Below are 20,177 nucleotides of genomic sequence, written 5' to 3' on the forward strand. Positions count from 1 at the left end.
CCTTTTTCATTCGGCATAGGGTAGCAGTACTCACTTTTGAAGCCTGTGATGTTCTATCGAATACATTGGAATAATCAATTGGGATGACATCTGGAAACTGTTTCTTTTCGTACTCCAAAAAAAGCAGCACAATTAGAATTAGCATTTGGGCTTGCTCATTGTAGCACAGCATTTTTATACTTTTGATATTTGTTTATATCAAAGTGACAGTGAATGTCAACGTTTTTAATTTGACAGGATGACAAAATCAATAACGTTTATAAAAATTGTTTATTTCATATGTTTGACATGCGAGAAACAAAGATGCAAAAAGATGACGTCATTCTCAAAAGGTAAAAATCCAACTATACAAAGGTAAAATGTTTGTTCTGTGTTTTGTCTTCTTTTTCTACGATATAAAATTATATAGAGCAACCCACATAAACATTTCTATTGATCATCTTACTTCTGTTTTAAATTATTCCACAGTTTCTTACGTTTGACAGCATTCCTGGGCACAGTTATTATAGATCCTTGGGAATTATACTCTGTAGCAATTTCTGTCCATTCTGCTTGTTTTTTTTTGTACAGTTGCTGCGTCGTTCGTTTGTCCTCCACTAATTTGTGTTTGTCTACTAAATTAGCCAACAAAAGCTTCTCTTTTTGGGTATAGGCTGTTATTTTAGCCATCAAAAAATTTCTTTATGATCCTATAGGCATATAGATGGTAAAGATATGTATAAAATTATTGTTGAATACGTACCTCTAGGGAAATAATAAATATTTAAAAAAGAAAACCACCAAACCAAATTCATATAATTTACAATCAACCGCTCAAACAACAACTTCCGCGTTCCAGGTAAATTGCCAAACATTTTTGACATTGGCAATGAAGGTAACACGAAAGTTACTAGAAAATGAAGTTAAAAAATAAAAAATTACTAGCAAAACTATCTTTGGTTATGCTTTGCCGAGAATTACCGAAGTTTTGTTTATAAAACTTGTGTCGTACTCAAGACTCGAGACGTACTTCGCGAAGTTGTACTTGAGTATGAGATTGAGATTCGTTTATAAATACGGGCATTAGATTATTCTAACCTAACCTACGTTTTTGAAATATAGCAGTAAAGAAATTCTATTTAGCTCTCAAGAACTTGATTAATTCTACAAGTGATAATAATTATCAAGCTTTACTTTGCAAGCAACTAGAAACAGAAATAAGACTATCACGTAATGGTTGATGAATAAATAACCCGGATTAGGTAGGTGCATTCGAAATTGACCGATCCAAACACTGATCGATTATGACGAGATCGATTATTAACATCGATATCGCGGAATAGTTCAAAGGAACTTTCCGTGCCCTGGTGATCAATCACTTTGATCGGTTGGGGAAAACGGCCGCCCATTTTTGCATCGTCCGCATAAATCAGCGTGATGCGGAAGCGAAAAATAGATAAATATATTATGATAGTTTCGTTTCACGGCACAGGCCAATGCACCAGTGCTCAAAAACTGGCCTCTCTACAAGATAATTACTTAGAATTAGCTTGATTGAAGAGCAAGTTAACTTCCTAGGTTATTACGGTTTTGACTAACGTTCAAATTGCGGTTACGTGAATCAAACATAGAAGATAGTTCATATAATTCACACATCCAGTTTTACAATTTGGTGGGAAACCTCAACAACCGTTAGAACTTTGAGCAGTATTTGCTAAGTTAAATCATCCTTGTAGTTTATTCAGCAATTATTAAGGTGATTAACAGAATGTTCAGCCAATAAATCTGTGCCACATTTAATTAACACTTTTATATAATAAGGCAATATTTTCTTACCTTTGACACTAATCTTCCGAAAACTTAATTATGCTTATAAATTTTCATCCCAAAAAAAAATCCACATTTTTTTAGTTATTAACGTTATCTTTACTTTGCATAAATTACGTCAAACTAAAAACGAAAGGAAAGGCAGGAAGAATTACTTTAAGTATTATGGAAAGAGACACGAGAATTACTTTGAAGATAACCACGTAAGAAACAGGTGGCTGACCATGAAGGTACGGCTTTTGAAAGTAACATTGTTGCGCAATTAATGGTCTCTGCTGTATTGAATGAATACGAGGAAAATATCTGCAATTCATTTCCTAACATATTATGTTTGTTGTTAATTTTACAAACATAGTAAAGAGTGTAATTGTCAATTTTAATAACCTGTTGGAACTTTAACGCCAAGTAGCTAAATTCCAAGAAATAATTATCCACCGTATGTTATATTCTTTCCACGTAAACTTAAACCATCATTAACTTCTTAATTATCCACATTAAATAAGAATTACTCAAAAAAGAAAGTACCCACATAGTTTACGACTAGCAGGGATTTCCATTTTCCTGTTCTGCGTCTTATTTACGTCATACGTCCAATTAGTTCTAATTTAAATTGCTGCGAAAAAAGGGCATAAAGTTTATACGAGTTTTTCTAACCTATGTTAACGCTCTTGCAAGTACGTCGACCTTAAAGTTAACGAATACATCTGGTTTCACGACATTCGTATTTTAGTTCTAACCAATAACTATAATAATAATCTTAATTAATGCTAATAGCTATTTAAATTCCTCATTTAATGAAACGAAAACGCTACATATTCATTCGTAGGGAAATTGAGGCGAACTGGTTGGAAGATTTTTCTTCCTTATGTTTATTTTATGGCACTAAACGAAAAAACGGCATTGTAAAAAAAGCAAAATTAACCACAATTTAAAGAAATTAACTTTTATTAGGTAAATATTCATGACCGGTCATGAGTGGTGATGACGATCAACGTCAACGAATCGTAACAATTAAATGATTCAGACCGCGAAGACTGATGGCGACCTTAAAAATTGAGGACACGTCTTTAACAAAAAAAAAATCTGATTGCACGCTAATGATTTTCAATAATTAATTATTTAATCGGTTGCACGAAAATCGTTTGTATACAAAGTGAAACAGTCACGTGAAGTCTACTTAGTTTTTTTTTGCTTAATTAGTGTAACAATTAGAATTGTGGCAAGAATTTCTAAAGGAGGAAGTCTGGGAAGGTTAAATTTTGAGGGCCAGATAACGGAAGCCTGAAAAAAAATTGTTAAATCGACAAGAACAATTTAAAATCAGAGTATACATTTGTTGTAATATTTATATTTAGGTAGTTTACCCATAATGAGTAAGCAGTTTTAAACATCTAATCATAAAACCTTGCGGTTTATCTTAACTTTTAAGTCATGGTTGCTAAGAACCATTAACGTATCAATAGGTAATGGTTAAAACCGACAAGAATTGTTTTTTTTGTTTTTCGGTCTACTGACCTAGGATTATCATTTTCTAAGTGAGGTAGCCGTTTGAATGTTTCAAAATATTGATTTTAATTGTTCTGCTAATTATAGTTAATAACTTTTATCGATTGAGGATATACAGGGTGGTCCAGTTTTAATTGTCAATAATTCACCATTGCATCGCCCATTAAAAAATAAGTTGACATGCATTATGTCATTTTCCTGAAAAATGCTTTCTAAGAAAAATACAGTCCTTCAAATTTTCGTGTTTTTTGTCATAACTGTCAAATCGTTGTAGCAATTTTGATCAAATTTAGAACAAGCACTTATGAAATTAATACTTAATATGAATGACGTTTGCCAAAATTCTCCAGTAGCGTAGATACAGGAAGATGGATTGATTCTTTACGTCACTGGATATTTTTCAAAGATTTTAGTTTTTTTACTTTACTTCTCCAATTTGACAAAATAAGTACCTCTTATAAAATTCTGATTTGAAGCTTCGTTTACGAGATAATTGAGTTATTACGTTCAAAGACCCAAAATCAACCCAACTTAACTTAAAAATGGTCTTGAAAACAGTGAAAATTTACTTAAGAAGCCTAAAACTTGTCTTTTTAGCCAGTTTTCATAGTTTCCAGACAAATTGAAAGACTTTAGTTTTGAAAATTGACTTAGAAACCAGTAAGTTTAATTTGAAGGTGAAAATTGACTTAAAAGGCTTAAAAATTGTCTTTTGACCAGTTTTCACAAATTGAAAGACTTAAGCCTTGGAAATTGACTTGGAAACTGTGAAAATTGACTTGAAATGCTAAAAACTGTCTTTGTAGTCAATCGTTATAGTTTTCAGATAAGTTGAATATCTTTAGTAGTGAAAATTAGGTTGTAGTCATGAAAAACTACTTTATCTACAATATTTTATTACAAATTCACACATTTCAACCTTGAAAATGGACTTAGACACCAAAAAGTAACTCTAAACCAATGAAAAGTGACATCAAAAGCTTAAAATTTCCATTTGAAGTAAGTTTTCATACTCTGAAAATACATTTCAATATTTTAAATGAAAAAATCAATCAAAAATCAATCTTGAAAATAGTCTTAAATACAGGATATTGACATTACATTCATAAAAATTGACTTGAAGACTCTTTTCAGGTTTGTTTACTTTGCTTTTCATTTTCTTAGAACTCTGGACTATTTTTAGGGCTTTAAAACTGCTTTCAGCTAGGAAAATCGAGTTTTAGGGTTATCATCATCAAGTTTTTGACTTAGGAGACTTAACTATTTTTACATTTTCCATAGGTTTAAACATGCCATTTCACGCTTTGTCAGTATTAAATTGACTTCTAGACGCTTTACTTTGCTTTAAGACTGAAAAATCGAATTTTAAACAATTTTTTATAGTAAAAGTTATGTTTTAGACTCTTCATTGATGAAAGTAAACAATTGTGGCATTAAATGCTAAGATATTAGTCTTAAACACTAATTTTTAGAATTAAATTAGTCCAAAAATTCGGACTGTTACTAGTGTTTAATTGAATAAAAAAAAAAAAAATCCTGATTTTTGACTATTTTCAGTGTCAAAAGTTAACTCTTAAACCTCACAGATGACTAGATTTGAATCCTTTTGAACCATTTTAAAGTAAAAAATACAATAACCCAAGTAGACATTTTTGTCAATTTTGAATAATATCCCCCTATATCGACGCATTTAAACAATTTTGAAGGTCTGTGTCTTCCTTAGGAAGCGTTTTTCAGGAAAATGACATAATGCATGTCAACTTATTTTTTGATGGGCTATCCATTGGTGGATTATTGACATTTAAAACTGGACCACCCTGTATTTGATATTACAATTCAGTTCTCAAGTATCTTCATTTCACAACTTCCGCACTTCAATATAGCATTTTATGGGTTTGAAACTCCCATTTAGTTGAAAAGCACACTCATCACTCACCTCAAGGTAAAAAATCCGCAATTAATTAACGCCTCTAAATTACTTTGATACAGCTTCTCACACAAAGCTAATTGCAATTCAATGATTCGTTCCTGAAATGGCTGCGTGTTGCAGGAAGCAAAACACTCACGGCGAGACGTAATATATGGAGATAAAATCGCATTATATTCCAATTTAAGAATATACAATTTATTGTTTTTTTTTTCGGGGCTTGGGCGGCGTTTGAAGGCCACCAATTAGGCCTTTATAAGGCTTACGCTTCTGATGCCATTATCTCGTGTTTGCGGTGTTTGTATTAAGCAGGAAACGGTTCAACATGATCCGAAGAAGTTGTTTCTATTATAACATTACCGTTCGCTTTGTATCGATTTTTTCTTGTTTAGTTGGGTAATACAACACTTTTCACGGTGTTCCGCAATGAAATTTCACAGGTATTGTTCGCTAATAGTCGACAACTTGAAGTAGCAGTGTAACTAAATAAACTTAATTACTGCGTGGCAGTACCGCCATTCTGCGGGTTATTTAGGATAATATTATTATAAAACAATCATTGTTTCATGGTAGTTTTATTCAATTATTATTTATTCAGCGCTAATTTACATTCGAGTCCAATCGATCGATATCATATGACACCCAGGCTTGATCTACATATATTACATATTGTAGCCTTGAAATTCATTTGTTTAAGATATTTTACAAAGCAATGAAAAAAACTGGTTTAATAATTAAATGAGAGAGTATTTTTAATTTTCTTGAACTTTTTTTTTCATTGTTTATAATTTATTGTATTTTTGCAGTGAGTTCAACAAATTAAACAAAGCCAACATTTACCAAAACAACGAGTTGGCTTTCACTGTCGCAGAACATCATTTAGGTATTCCGGCCCTTTTGGAACCAGAAGACATGGTCGAGTACGAGGTGCCAGACCGTCTATCCATTCTGACGTACCTGTCACAGTTTTATCAGACGTTCGAAAGTCAAAGAGGTAGGTATCTAGAAATACAGGGTGGTCCAGTTTTAAATGTCAATAATTCACTAATCCATAGCCAATTAAAAAATAAGTTGACATTCATTTTGTCATTTTCCTGAAAGTGTCTTTTAAGGAAAATACAGTCCTTCAAATTTCTGTTTAAAAAATCGTTTTTTTTTTTGTCATAACTGTCAGACCGTTGGAGCAATATTGATCAAATTTGGAACAAGCACTTTATTACACGTTATTACGGTCAACGACCCAAATCTAACCCAACCCAACTTAAAAATTGTCTTGGAAACGGAAAATTCACTTAAGAAGTTTAAAAAATATTATTGTAGCCAGTTTTTATAGTTTCCAGACAAACTAAAAGACTTTAGTTTTGAAAATTGAATTAGAAAAGATAAAAATTTCAGAAGCTTAAAAATTGTGTTTGTAACCAGTTTTCATGCAAATCGAAAGACTTTAATACTAAAAATTGACTTGTAGACATAAAAACTACTTTTTCAAGAATTTGTTACTACAAATTCATACATTTAAACCTTGAAAATTGACTTGAACACCAAAATGTGACTGAACTAATGAAAAGTGACATCAGAAGCTTAAAATTTGCATTTGAAGTAAGTTTTCATAATTTGAAGACAAATTTCAATATTTTAGTCTTGAAAATAGTCTTAGATGCAGGACATTGACATTAGATTCATGAAAATTGTCTTGAAAACTAACTTTTCGTGCTTTTTACTTTGCTTTTCATGTTCTTCGAATTCTGGACTATTTTTAGTGCTTCAAAACTGCTTTCAGCTTGGAAAATCGAATTTCAAGACTATTTTCACCAAGTTATTGACATAACAAACTTAAAAAACAATTTTTACATTCTTCATAGACTTAAAATGGCATTCCAAGCTTTGTCACTATTAAATCTACTTCTAGACACCTCAGTGCTAAAAATTCGGTTATTTCTTAATAAACGACGGTTTTTAGTGTTTTAAGGCTGTTTTCAGTGCCTCAAATCGAGTTTCAAGACTATCTTTACAAAGTTTTTGACTTATCAGGCCTAAAAGCTAGTTTGTCCACTGACCATAGTCTTGAAAATGTTACTTCAAGCTTCTTCACTATTAAATTGACTTCTACACTCATAGGTGCAATAAATTGTAGCATCTCTAAGAAATTCAGACTCTTTTTAAGATTGAAAAATCGAGTTACCGAAGTTATCGAAGACTATTTCCAAAAGTCAAGTTTCTTCAGTAATGAAAGTAAAAAATGTTGGTACCAAATACTACAATAATAGTCTTGAGATCTAATTTTTAGAAATAAAATAGTCCGAAAATTTAATTTACTTCTAGACTTGTTGTCCAGTCCAGTAAATTGAGTTGTACACCAATTAAAGTCTTGAAAATATACTTTTGGACTCTCCTTAGTCCTAGTAAAGTCAGTTCTAGCATTAAAAGTCAACTTTTATATTATTTTTAGTAGTAAAAAATGAGTTTCATGCACAATACAATCTTTGTCTTGATTTCCGGACTTTTTTTAGTTCTTGAATGCCAGTTTCAGACACTCAACCAGGATGGCAGTCTGAGAAAGCGAATCATAAGACCATTCCTAGTAGTAAAAAAGTTTTTAGACTATTCAGTACAAATTTGGACTTTTACAAGTCTTGAATGTTCAGTTTTAAACTAGATTTTTTAAATTGAAATTTGGAGGACTGTATCTTCCTTAGGAAACGTTTTTCAGAAAAATGACATAATGCAAGTCAACTTATTTTTTGATTAGCTGTCAAATGGTGAATTATTGACACTTAAAACTGGACCACCTTGTATACTTGAAAAAGAAATAATAGGCGTGAGATTTCTGCACTTGAAAAAGAAAAATGGTGAGGTAACTTCGTGCTCGAACTCCAAATCGAATCCAATTGCATAAGGCGTTGATTCGCACATAAATTATCGGACAAGTCGTTGCTCCGGCTCGGAACGATGAAGAAATAATTGGGTTTTAATGGTATACTGTGTTGATGCCGCAGACCGAAATTTATCTCACAACCATAGAAGTAATCGCATGATTTCAAGCATATAAATTCTAGCAATAGCTGAATCTAAAATCAAACTTCACGCATTGCGCACCGAGAAAATCTACAATGGCATTAAAACGGCGACAACTAAATGGCAGCGGCTGATTTTTTATGCTGAAACATTGCAATCACGATCCAGTTTCTTTATGCACGTGTCATTAATGATGACGTGACGGCGCAACAATGGATTGGTCGTGAATCGATTCTAATCTGGGCGCGATATTATGCGAATCGATGATCTGTCGTGATTTTATTCTTAGTATAGAAGCCTTTTAATGGCTGATATTACTATTATTTGTTTGTTTGTGATACCATTGTGGTTTGACAGTTTTGCGCTTTGATGATGTTTAATGATAATTTTCTTTTTAGAAAGATGTTTCATACAATGTTGAAATTGTTTATTTAGGTGAACAATATTGTTCAAGCCCATAACTGTCTTAAAAAATAATTAGTGAACTGAAATTTTTTTGAAATCTGAGCTGAGGCTGATTTGACTGTTTTTCTTGTATTCTTACAGAATTAGACATTTTGTTTATTGAAAATCAATCCCAATCCACTAAAACACGGTTTGTCAAAGTGGCTATAAGGCTTGATCACAAACAACTTGTTGGGCTTCTGGTGACATCTGTGTAAAAAGACAACTATAATTATTACAGACAATCCGTCTAGTGTGCACTATATGACGTTTATTACATAATTTATTTAAAACCTAAAGTACGTTTTAACTTCACAACTATCTTGTATAGTTGTTTTAGTTCCTCTCTGAATATCCTTGTGAGCAAAATCAAGGTTATTTTTTACTACATAACAAACTTTACTGTATGGAAGAACAAGGAATCAAAAAGGCTCGACAATAAAAAAGCATCCGTGGCTAATCCTATTACGATATTTAACTCCCGATAATCATTTTCAATTATTTTTCTTCGAACCGTAGCGACATTTATTGGACCCGAACCGGTAATTAATAGCCGTGCCGTAATTATCTAAAAGTGTGCCACGTGCAATAAATAACCGTTTGCGCTCCGGGGCCTTGCCTAATTTTAAGCTGCTCTAAGGTCATGGTTTTTTAGTCTTGTCTTGTACCGGTGAACGTTTATGGTTTATCTCTCTCTTCTTCTTTTAATCCGCACCAATATTTGTCCGATTAGAATCGAAACAAACACCGTTAGGATCTGAGTCTTGATCACGTAATGGCCGCTATGCGCGTTACATGCACGACTGGGCCTTAGCTGTGCAGTCTGGTACACAGAAATGTTTGTTGGTTTTATGGTATTGTTGCGATAGCTTTTAGTTCACTTTGTTGCCGTGAAATCAATTATTAGAAGCGGATTAACTATAATAATTGTAAAAGTGTTAAAAATAGTGGAGAAAATGTACTACTACCAATACAATTGGGTGGCGGAAACCAAACAGGAAATCCAAATTAGATAGCAGGTTGAACCAGTGTGTGTGGGTGTGTGAAAGTAACACAATTTTTAGGGATAATTTAGGCAAGAGTTTTATCAAAGGCTTCAAATATGTTAGTTAAGTTTACCCTTGCTTTGCAGTATCTGCAAAATTTGTGATTGAAATTAAATCAGTAAAACAAATATAAGGGTTTAAATGGCACCACTCAAGACATTTGTCAACATCTTCGGCACTTCCGTCGATAATATTTACAAATAAAATCGGAAATCAGCCGATCAAAAGGCGTGTTATCAATAAATCAACCAGTAGTGATCAACTTTCCCTTTCTGCCACCGTCCCAAGGAAAAGAAGGACGAGAGAAAGCCAAACAGTCTGCAAACAGCGTAAGCTGCTAAATTATCGACTTGACAGATTGGGATTCGCGAGTTGGCGGCTGGCGAACATTGTTTTTATACGGTGACACACCTCGAATCGTATACAGGGTGTTCCAGCAGAAAAAAGGAGTGTTTGTTATGTAAAACCGCCTTATTTTTTTGTCTTAAAAAGAGATTAGAACGTCTTGATTCTGTAAACGCCTGGGTTATGTCACGGCGACAAAAACAAATGATAGGCCAGGCAAAGAAAGTGACTTAGGCGCGGCCCTTGACAGTTTATTGCCCGATAATCTCGATAATAAATGGGGCTTTCGTGTTTCGTAAAGGGGATTGAATCGGATTTCTGATAATGCTATAGTGAATCCCATTTGTACAGATGTATGTAACTACCGCCGAAATTTTTTGTGTCTATTATACAGGGTGGTCCAGTTTTAAGTGTCAATAATTCACCATTTGATAGCCAATCAAAAAATAAGTTGACTTGCATTGTGTCATTTTTCTGAAAACCGTTTCCTAAGGAAGATACAGTCCTCCAAATTTCAATTTAAAAAATCGTTTTATATTTTAAAACTGAACATCCAAGACTTGTGAAAGTCCAAATTTGTACTGAATAGTCTAAAAACTTTTTTACTACTAGGAATGGTCTTATGATTCGCTTTCTCAGACTGCCATCCTGGTTGAGTGTCTGAAACTGGCATTCAAGAACTAAAAAACTCCGGAAATCAAGACAAAGATTGTATTATGCATAAAACTCATTTTTTACTACTAAAAATAATATAAAAGTTGACTTTTAATGCTAGAACTGACTTTACTAGGACTAAAGAGAGTCCAAAAGTATATTTTCAAGACTTTAATTGGTGTACAACTCAATTTTCTGGACTGGACAACAAGTCTAGAAGTAAATTAAATTTTCGGACTATTTTATTTCTAAAAATTAGTTCTCAAGACTATTATTGTAGCATTTGGTACCAAAATTTTTTACTTTTATTACTGAAGAAACTTGACTTTTGGAAATAGTCTTAAACTCGATTTTTCTGTCTTAAAAAGCACTAAAAACAGTCTGAATTTCTTTTTGCACCTATGAGTGTAGAAGTAAATTTAATAGTGAAGAAGCTTGAAATAACATTTTCAAGACTATGGTCAGTGGACACACTGGCTTTTAGGCCTGATAAGTCAAAAACTTTGTAAAGATAGTCTTGAAACTGGATTTGAGGCACTGAAAACAGCCTTAAATACCCGAATTTCTAGCACTGAGGTGTCTAGAAGTCGATTTAATAGTGACAAAGCTTCGAATGCCATTTTAAGTCTATGAAGAATGTAAAAATTGTTTTTTAAGTTTGCTATGTCAATAACTTGGTGAAGATAGTCTTGAAACTCGATTTTGCAAGCTAAAAGCAGTTTGAAGCACTAAAAATAGTCCAGAATTCGAAGAAAATGAAAAGCAAAGTAAAAAGCACGAAAAGTTAGTTTTCAAGACAATTTTCATGAATCTAATGTCAATGTCTTGCATCTAAGACTATTTTCAAGACTAAAATATTGAAATTTGTCTTCAAATTATGAAAACTTACTTCAAATGCAAATTTTAAGCTTCTGATGTCATTTTTCATTAGTTCAGTCACATTTTGGTGTTCAAGTCAATTTTGAAGGTTTAAATGTATGAATTTGTAGTAACAAATTCTTGAAAAAGTAGTTTTTATGTCTACAAGTCAATTTTTAGTATTAAAGTCTCTCGATTTGCATGAAAACTGGTTACAAACACAATTTTTAAGCTTCTGAAATTTTTATCTTTTCTAATTCAATTTTCAAAACTTTTAGTTTGTCTGGAAACTATGAAAATTGGCTACAATAATATTTTTTAAACTTCTTAAGTGAATTTTCCGTTTCCAAGACAATTTTTAAGTTGGGTTAGGTTAGTTTTGGGTCTTTGACCGTAATAACGTGTAATAAAGTGCCTGTTCCAAATTTGATCAATATTGCTCCAACGGTCTGACAGTTATGACAAAAAAAACGATTTTTTTAACAGAAATTTGAAGGACTGTATTTTCCTTAGGAAGCACTTTTCAGGAAAATGTTATAATGAATGTCAACTTATTTTTTAATTGGCTATGGATTGGTGAATTATTGACATTTAAAACTGGACCACCCTGTACTTATCAACACATTAACTCGAATACTGAGTTGTTATTCTGTTTTAGTACTAGACAAGTTCACTTGCTGTAAACTAAACGGACATTTAAATCACTAAGTAGCAATTTCAAGACTCATTAAATACAATCAGTCTAGTATGATGTTAATAATAACGTCTTTCAAAGGAGTAAATTGGAGTTTGATGTCGGTACCAATTAAAAGGTGTTGACAAACAAATTATGCCCATATATGGATACTTTCTCTCGTTCCGAGCCTATAAAAAGACGAAAATCGAAGAAAATTGAAAATACAAAACCGCTAGCCTCTGAAAATCAATAGTAATGGACAGTCGGCTTTCCAATTAGCAATATAATCAAACGATAGGTGGTTATTTGTATTTGGTGATAGAAAGTACCGCTAAAACTGTTAGGTTTAATTACTGGAGAAAGTACTTAAAATTGTTATTTTAATATGAAATAAAAAACTTTTCCTCGCCTCGCACTTGACCGTTAAGGAAACGCCTTAGGATGTGGTTTTATCACCAACTTTTCACAATCCCTTGAAAAAAAAGGTATTAAAAGTTACACAACATGTTATACAAGTTACATAACCACTGCATGGTTTATTGTTGAACCTTAGCATAATGGAACCATCCTGATGCGACGTAACACTCAATGCCTAACCAATTACCGATAACAATAATTGCAATTTAGTTAAACGAAGGTTGTTCGTCGCAATATGAAAAAAACAATCTAATTTATTTTCATTTTCAAAACTGTGTACGTAACACTTGATGTACATTTTCAGGCAAATCTGGAGCACGAGCTGCCCCAAAACGACCTCAAACAACTCCAGATCACGGAATCGTGTCACCGGAATCAACGAGCCCTCCATCAAAGGTAAGACAAATCGCTTTTTGTTGATATTACTCATCAAACGAAGTGCTTTTTGCTGCTCTATTAATCGATCAACTAAGCATAGAAAGCCCTTCGTTTCTAGGATCAAAATCACTTGTTGGGTTGTTTTATTTTTGTGCAATGTGTCCGTTCGTTTGTGTTCGTTTTTGTCACTCAACAGTTATCGTTTAGTAATTCCAGTTTAAAACACATGTATTACGTGGAATTTTGTTTTGTTTAGTCCACACCCTTAGTTTTGGATCTGCTTATTTTCGTTTATACCTCTATGGTTTGTTTTTCTTATTACGTTATGTAGGTCTCAAGCTAAGTTTTGATGTGTTCCATAAGTTTACAGAAACTAATTACATAGCATGGAATTTTTATACCTATTTGTATAAGGTTTGCGTTGGTTAGTTTATTAAAAACGAGTATTTTACATTTTTCTTGTGTAAATAAGGTTAAGGTATGTGTTGGTGTTGAGGCTCCTATAATTTATTTTGTATGTTGCTTACAATAACTGTTTCTATGTTAATTTAGTTGTTCTATTTTAAATTAAGTTAGTTAATTTTATTTAGTATTTTCGATTCACTTCGTCCAAATCTCAATAAAGCGAAAACATTTAAATAGCATTACTAGCAAAAAAGACGTTTACAGTGCTATTAGGGTTATGACCGGTTATTACTTAATTTCAATGAGGAAACGACCATTTTATTTTTGCAACTTTGAATAAAGTATTTAATAAAACATTAGCACAATCTACGCGAACGAAACGTGAACGTTTTTCTCGAATATTTTTACCGATTGACCGTAGATTATTGCTTGTAAATTTTGCCTAAAAATTCAGTTGGTTGTAGACTTAATTAAACAGACTAACCAGTAGTTAACCAAATTATTAAATTTGTGATGAAGTGAGTTTGTTGCTTGTAAGTATGGCAAATCGCTTTCTCTCCGACTAAAAATTATTTATTTTTTTTTAGTGAAGGTAAAAAAATACTCGTAATTTGAGAAAGTCACTTTATGGGTCTTTAAAGCAATAAAAGTGTTCAGGTTTCCTCAATTTCTTCAAGTTATTTTAATAACTGATAAAGACTTAATAAAACTCGATGGTCGTTCAATCAGTCATGGCTGGCAGAGCAAACGTATCGCGCTTCGAAAGATGTGCAGTACGTAATTACACTCTTAATGGCTGAGTAATTTAATTTTATGGAATTATGAAGTTCTACTAGTGGCTATTTATATGACACGTCTATATAAAAGCGTTCTACATTCCTTCTACCCATCATCTTCCGGGTGTAGCAATAAACGGAAAGGTCCTTACATGTTCTGTAGGTAATATAAATAAATATTATCTTATCCATTCCGATAAAGTGATTAATTGCTTCTATAATTTATGGAGTTCATGCTACCACTTTATAAAAAAACCACAATGTAAATCCCAGAAAACCCATAATTTCCAGAGGTTCCTTCACCTTTGTCTTTATACACATTGTATGACTCATTCCAAAAAACAATGAACAGTGTGGGTATATTTGATTTAAATGGGCTCTTGTACCTACTTTCCATTGTAAATGTAAACGGCATTTTTAGATCACTGTGAATAACACCGTAATTTCAACTTCATTGTGTTTAGTTGCCTTAGCAAATATACACGCATGTATACACTTATTTAGTAAGCATTTTGTGCATTTACTAGTTGGATTGGTCCGAAATGAAACACGTAAGATTGTTTTTATTAGAATTTAGTTGATTGAAGTTACATTGGAAAGATGTAGATTATTAAAGATTCGATTTGGTGATCTTAGAGATTACAATCAAAGTTGTTTTTTACCTACTTCTTCTTCAGGTGCCGTCTCCGTTTCGAAGGTTGGCAATCATCAGGGCGATTCTTATTTTTGAGACCGCAGCTCTAAATAGTTCGTTGTTATTGCAACCAAACCATTCTCTAAGGTTCTTCAGCCATGAATTACGTCTTCTCCCCACAGATCTCTTTCCTTCGATTCGATACTTTTCCCCCCTCATGACATGTCCCATATATTGCAATTTTCTGGCCTCAATTGTCGTAATAACTTCTCTCTCCTTATTCATACGTCTCATCACTTCCACGTTGGTTATTCTGTCTACCCATGAAATCATCAGTATTCTTCGGTATACCCACATCTCAAACGCTTCCAGTCTCCTCATTTCGGTTACCTTCAGCGTCCAGGCTTCCATCCCATAATACAGTACGGACAGCACATAGCATCTCATTAGTCGTATTTTCAGTTCCAGGTTTAGATCCCGGCAGCAGAAAAACCTTTTCATTTTTATAAATGTGCTTCTGGCCTGTTCGATTCTGATTCGTATTTCTTGTGAGCTGTCGTTGTTTTCATTAATGGTCGTGCCTAGGTATTTGTATTATCTTACTCTCTCAATAGGTTGATTGTTTACGTATATCCTACGAATGTCCTGAGTTGTTTTTGTCATCAACATATATTTTGTTTTGTTTATGTTCAGTGATAGTCCATATTCTTGGCTTACCGTGACCATTCTATTAATTAGCGTCTGCAGATCTTCGTATGTTCCAGCCAGAATAACTGTATCGTCAGCATACCTCAGATTATTTATTGTCATGTCGTTGATCTTAATGCCTATATTCTGATCATCAAGTGCCCTATTTATTATGTCCTTCGAGTACAGATTAAAGAGGATTGGTGATAGTATACACCCTTGACGAACACCTCTCTGTATTTCTATTTCTTCTGATGTCATGTCTTCTATTCGTACTACTGCTTTTTGACTATAGTATAAGTTTGATATTATTCTTATGTCTCTGAGGTCTATTCTTCTCTTTATTAATGTTTCTATGAGCAAGTCATGCCTCATTTTATCTAAAGCTTTATTATGTCTTGATTTATATCTAGGCATCTTTGTGACAGGACATTGAGTGAAACTAGCGCTTCCCTTGTTCCTAGGTCTTTACGGCATCCAAATAGTGTATCGCCGATGTCTATGTCTATTTTCCTGAATACTCTACCATGGACTACCTACAGCAGGACTTTCAATATGTGAGCCATCAAGCTAATGGTACGGTAGTCAGAGCACTGCTTGGCATTTTTCTTTTTTGGAAGAGTTATAAAAGTTTACCTACTTAGCAATGAATAATTATAGACGATAGCAATAGAAATTTTATTAGTGTGTAAATATGTAGTTTAAATATTCACTAACTGAATACATCAGTTTTGATGTCGCACGTGTTAGTTAATCGATCCTGCAAAATTTCTCCTAATAAATAATGTATGACGTATATTATTCCGATCTTGAGACGGCTGTGTGGTCCCGAATCCGACCGTAAACCTACATTAGGCTTTAAGAGCACCAAAACGGGACGCCGTATAAAACTCGTTTTCACCTCGTCGACACCCATTGTTTATATTGTTAAATATCCACCTACATACGTTTATTACTTCCAAGCAGCTGAATTCACGTTTTGTGAGTTGAAAGTTTCTCTTTTTTATTTCATTTTTATGACACGCACAAACGATAAGATAATGAAATCTGCAAAATGAGCGCTTATGCTAACTCTATACAATCAAGGATTGCATTGCACAAAAGTAAAAATCAACCGGCCGAGCTTATTCATTTAGCTTTAGCTTTTTTTTGTAACCCACACTGTTTGTTTTCCATAGGAAGAGAGCTTGGACATTATGGGACAGTACAAGCCTGAAATATTTTGCTGAAGGTAATCCATTTCATCATTCATTTCCTTCGCGCTTTTTGCTGTTTTTGCACGTTGTCAATACCCAATTTACTAACAATCGTCATTCAAAAACGTCTTAACTAGTTCCATCTTTAAGAACTTTAGTTGATCGTTAATTCAATGTTTTTTGTTTTAGGTACAAATTACCATTGGTAGGTCGAGAAGGGATCCATGCGCAAAATGCGGACTTCCAGTGTTTATAGCGGAGCGGCTCAACGTAGGAAAACTGTTATATCATAGGACGTGTTTTCGATGCGCTCGATGCAAATCTCAATTGTCGCTAGCGAATTATTATGAGACTGAAAACGGGGAATTCTGCTGCGAAATCTGTCCAGACGAGGAACGAGCCATATCCAAAAAAGTCATTTCAGAAAGCGTCCTCAACCGGTCGTTGAGTGATGAAGAAAAAACGGCAAACCTGCAGAATTATGCTGATGCACCCGACGCCTACAGCACCCACTTTGAGACCGCTCTAGAATACACATTGGATGCAGATCTTAAAAAGAATTCTACCCTTAGCGGAGCCAGGTCCAATTTCTTTCAAAGCCAGTTGGATAGTTCTAGTGAAAGTGAAGTGGAAACTATCCCTCCACTCCCTCCAGTTAAACCAAAACCTCCTTTATCGCCCAAACCAAATTTGGAATTTTTACGAACAAGCCCGCGAATTCCTAGCGACAATAACAGTTTCCCTATCTCGTCTACCAAGAACGATAGTGATAATCATAGTGTTAGTTTTAGTGAACAGACGAACGATCGCTTTGTTACCAAAGATAATCCGTCTAGCCCTACTGGAATGAGCGTTAGGGCTAGAATGAAGTTATTTGAAAATGATAAAGAAGATAAGTCTGATGTAAATAATACCAGTAGAAGTAGTAGTGAGTCGCCTTTAGTTACGAAAAAGGCCACAGTAATAGCTATCGATGACTTGGAGGACTTTGATAATATCAGCAATAAAAAGAACTTTGAAGTCGAAAGTCATTTAGAAGCCGTAGAAGAAAGCACTGAAGCGCATAGCGTAATTAATGAAGAGCAGTTAAGTGCTGTAGAAGATAAAAATATAGAATTTGAAAGTCACATCACATTAAACTTATCTACATCAATCAGTGATAGTAGTCGTGAAATAGTAGAAGCGGCTGAAGCTGCTTGTATCACTGATAGTAATGTGATTTACATCAGTGATACAAGCAGTGACATTGTCAAACCGACTGAAGCTAGCCACATCACTATAGAAGATTCTCCTGTAGAAAATAAAGAGCTATCACGGCAAACTCAAGAAGACAGTTTTCAGTCAGTCAAAAGTAATTACTCATGCACCACAGAATCGTCAGAAGAAGTCCCTACCAGAGGATATTACACAGCGTACGAAATACCATCGCCTATTCCTGAACTAACGGAAATTAAAGATCCTGAATCTCCAGTATCGTCAGAAGAAGTCCCAACCAGAGGATATTACACAGCGTACGAAATACCATCGCCTATCCCTGAACTAACGGAAATTAAAGATCCTGAATCTCCAGTATCGTCAGAACCCCAAGAAGAACACAAAGAAACTCAACAAGAAATCCAAACTCCAAGCAAAGAACCAGAATATCCCGATGAACTAAATCCCTTTGATGAAGAGAACACATCCGAAGTGTCAGATGCAAACAAAACTAAACCCTTAGAGGTTCCACCAACTCCGGGGGTTCGAACTAAAAAGAAATTAATACCCGTTTTGGTCAAACAAGTAGACACTCCCACCTCACAAATTTACTTTCACAGAATTAGCAAAAATCCTTTTGAAGACGAGGATCTGAGCGAGGATGAAACTGCACCCAGTTCCAGTTATAATCCTTTTGACGAGGAGGATGACAAGCCCGAGGAGAAGATTGTTCCCGCACCCAGGAAGAAAGTCATACCAGCTTTTAGAGAGGCATCACCAAAGGGCTACAATCCGTTCGAAGAAGACGAAGACGAGCCGGAGGAAGAAATCAGACCAGTTCCGGTACCTACACCAAGATTATCAAAGTAAGTTAATAAATTTGACTGAGTAAGTTTTAAGCGGTCAAAACAGGTTAAAGTATGTATTATTAAAAAAGAACCAGTTAACTACTACTAAGTGAAAAACTTTTCTGTAACAGTCGAGTCAAAATGATCCAACGAAAACGGAAATAATTACCAGGTTTAAACTAGTTTTTCAAGTGGACAAACTAAAAATTAGGTGAATGTTATTGCCACATGCAGTTTTCCCACGCCGCCGTAGCCGGCAATTTTCAAGAACGCTAATTGGCGACTTTGGTTTCTGTTAACATGGAAAAAAAGAGAAGCCCACATGAAAATGATAATAGTTTATTGTGGCAGTAGTCCGGGATCATATTATCAAAGTCGTTTAGTTTTTTTTTAGTTTACTATAGCAGGTTTATAATCCGGCTAAATACACGTGTATAGGGGATAGCAAGTACTACCAGCATCCAACAACTTATACTTAACGTCAAATTCGCGCATCCAAAGCAAAATTAGTTTGAGGAAAAAAGTAGTAAATGTTATTTAGTCTCCCCATAATAATTCCGTGAGCGTAGTTTAATTATTGCAGATTTTATAATTGATATACGGAAAACGTATTAGTTTGCCACCGCACTAATTACACGGCGAGGGAAATTAAAAACGGTACCTATAAGTGTCGCCTATTAGTCGACGACAGCGACGTCTAGAAACGAAACTGCCTCATATACATAAAAACAGTACTATCTGCGACATTGTCGAGGTGCGCATACGGGCCCTTAGTACCGTTTAACATTTTAATTGTCCGTGTCACTGAACCTATTTTTTACGCTTGAACGTGTATATTGCACATCGTATTGTCACACACAAACGCGATGACACTCGAGTACCTTTAGTTGAAGTGCGGTGTTAAAAAACGGCCTGAATAATTTATGAATTTTCGGGTGACAGAAAAAGTAACGCGATTTTAAACTAATAATGTTGAAATATCGAGTCACTAGGAGTTCATCTAATCGTCAACAACTAGACAACGTTTCGCTCGGCAGTAGTAAAGATTCAGCTTACTGTTCAGAAATGTGCTCTAATCTAAGTAATGTTTTTGGTTTGCTAAGTTTGTACTAAGTATCGCTTTATTCTAGAGCTAGCCGTCCCGAACCAAAACCCAGAGACAGCCTGTCAGTCACCAGTCGGGGCAGTCATGGAGGTAGTACGTCCTCGATTTCGAGCGGTAGTGCCTTTGGTAGTGCCCGTAAGAAAAAACCGGCTCCTCGGCCGCCTGTACCTTTTGTAAACTCAGAGTATCCTGATAATTTAGTATCCAGTCCTCCATCAAGCATGGTAAGTAACACTCACACATTAGTCTAAATATTCATA

General features: G+C 34.2%; 1 protein-coding gene across 2 annotated transcripts in view; it reads left to right on the forward strand.

Annotated features, from left to right (window-relative positions):
* MICAL-like (protein) overlaps positions 1–20,177 on the forward strand; it is a 36,842-nt gene that overhangs the window by 14,934 nt on the left and 1,731 nt on the right. For both annotated transcript variants that reach the window (XM_081978816.1, XM_081978815.1), the window contains exons 4-7: positions 6,046–6,233; positions 12,999–13,090; positions 16,960–18,830; positions 19,943–20,141. In XM_081978816.1, coding sequence (XP_081834942.1) covers positions 6,046–6,233; positions 12,999–13,090; positions 16,960–18,830; positions 19,943–20,141 — 2,350 coding nt within the window. The remainder of the gene's footprint in view (positions 1–6,045; positions 6,234–12,998; positions 13,091–16,959; positions 18,831–19,942; positions 20,142–20,177) is intronic.

The sequence above is a fragment of the Ips typographus genome, linkage group LG4, assembly GCF_016097725.1.
Source record: "Ips typographus isolate SLU linkage group LG4, UJ_Ityp_2.0, whole genome shotgun sequence".
Taxonomy (NCBI): domain Eukaryota; kingdom Metazoa; phylum Arthropoda; class Insecta; order Coleoptera; family Curculionidae; genus Ips; species Ips typographus.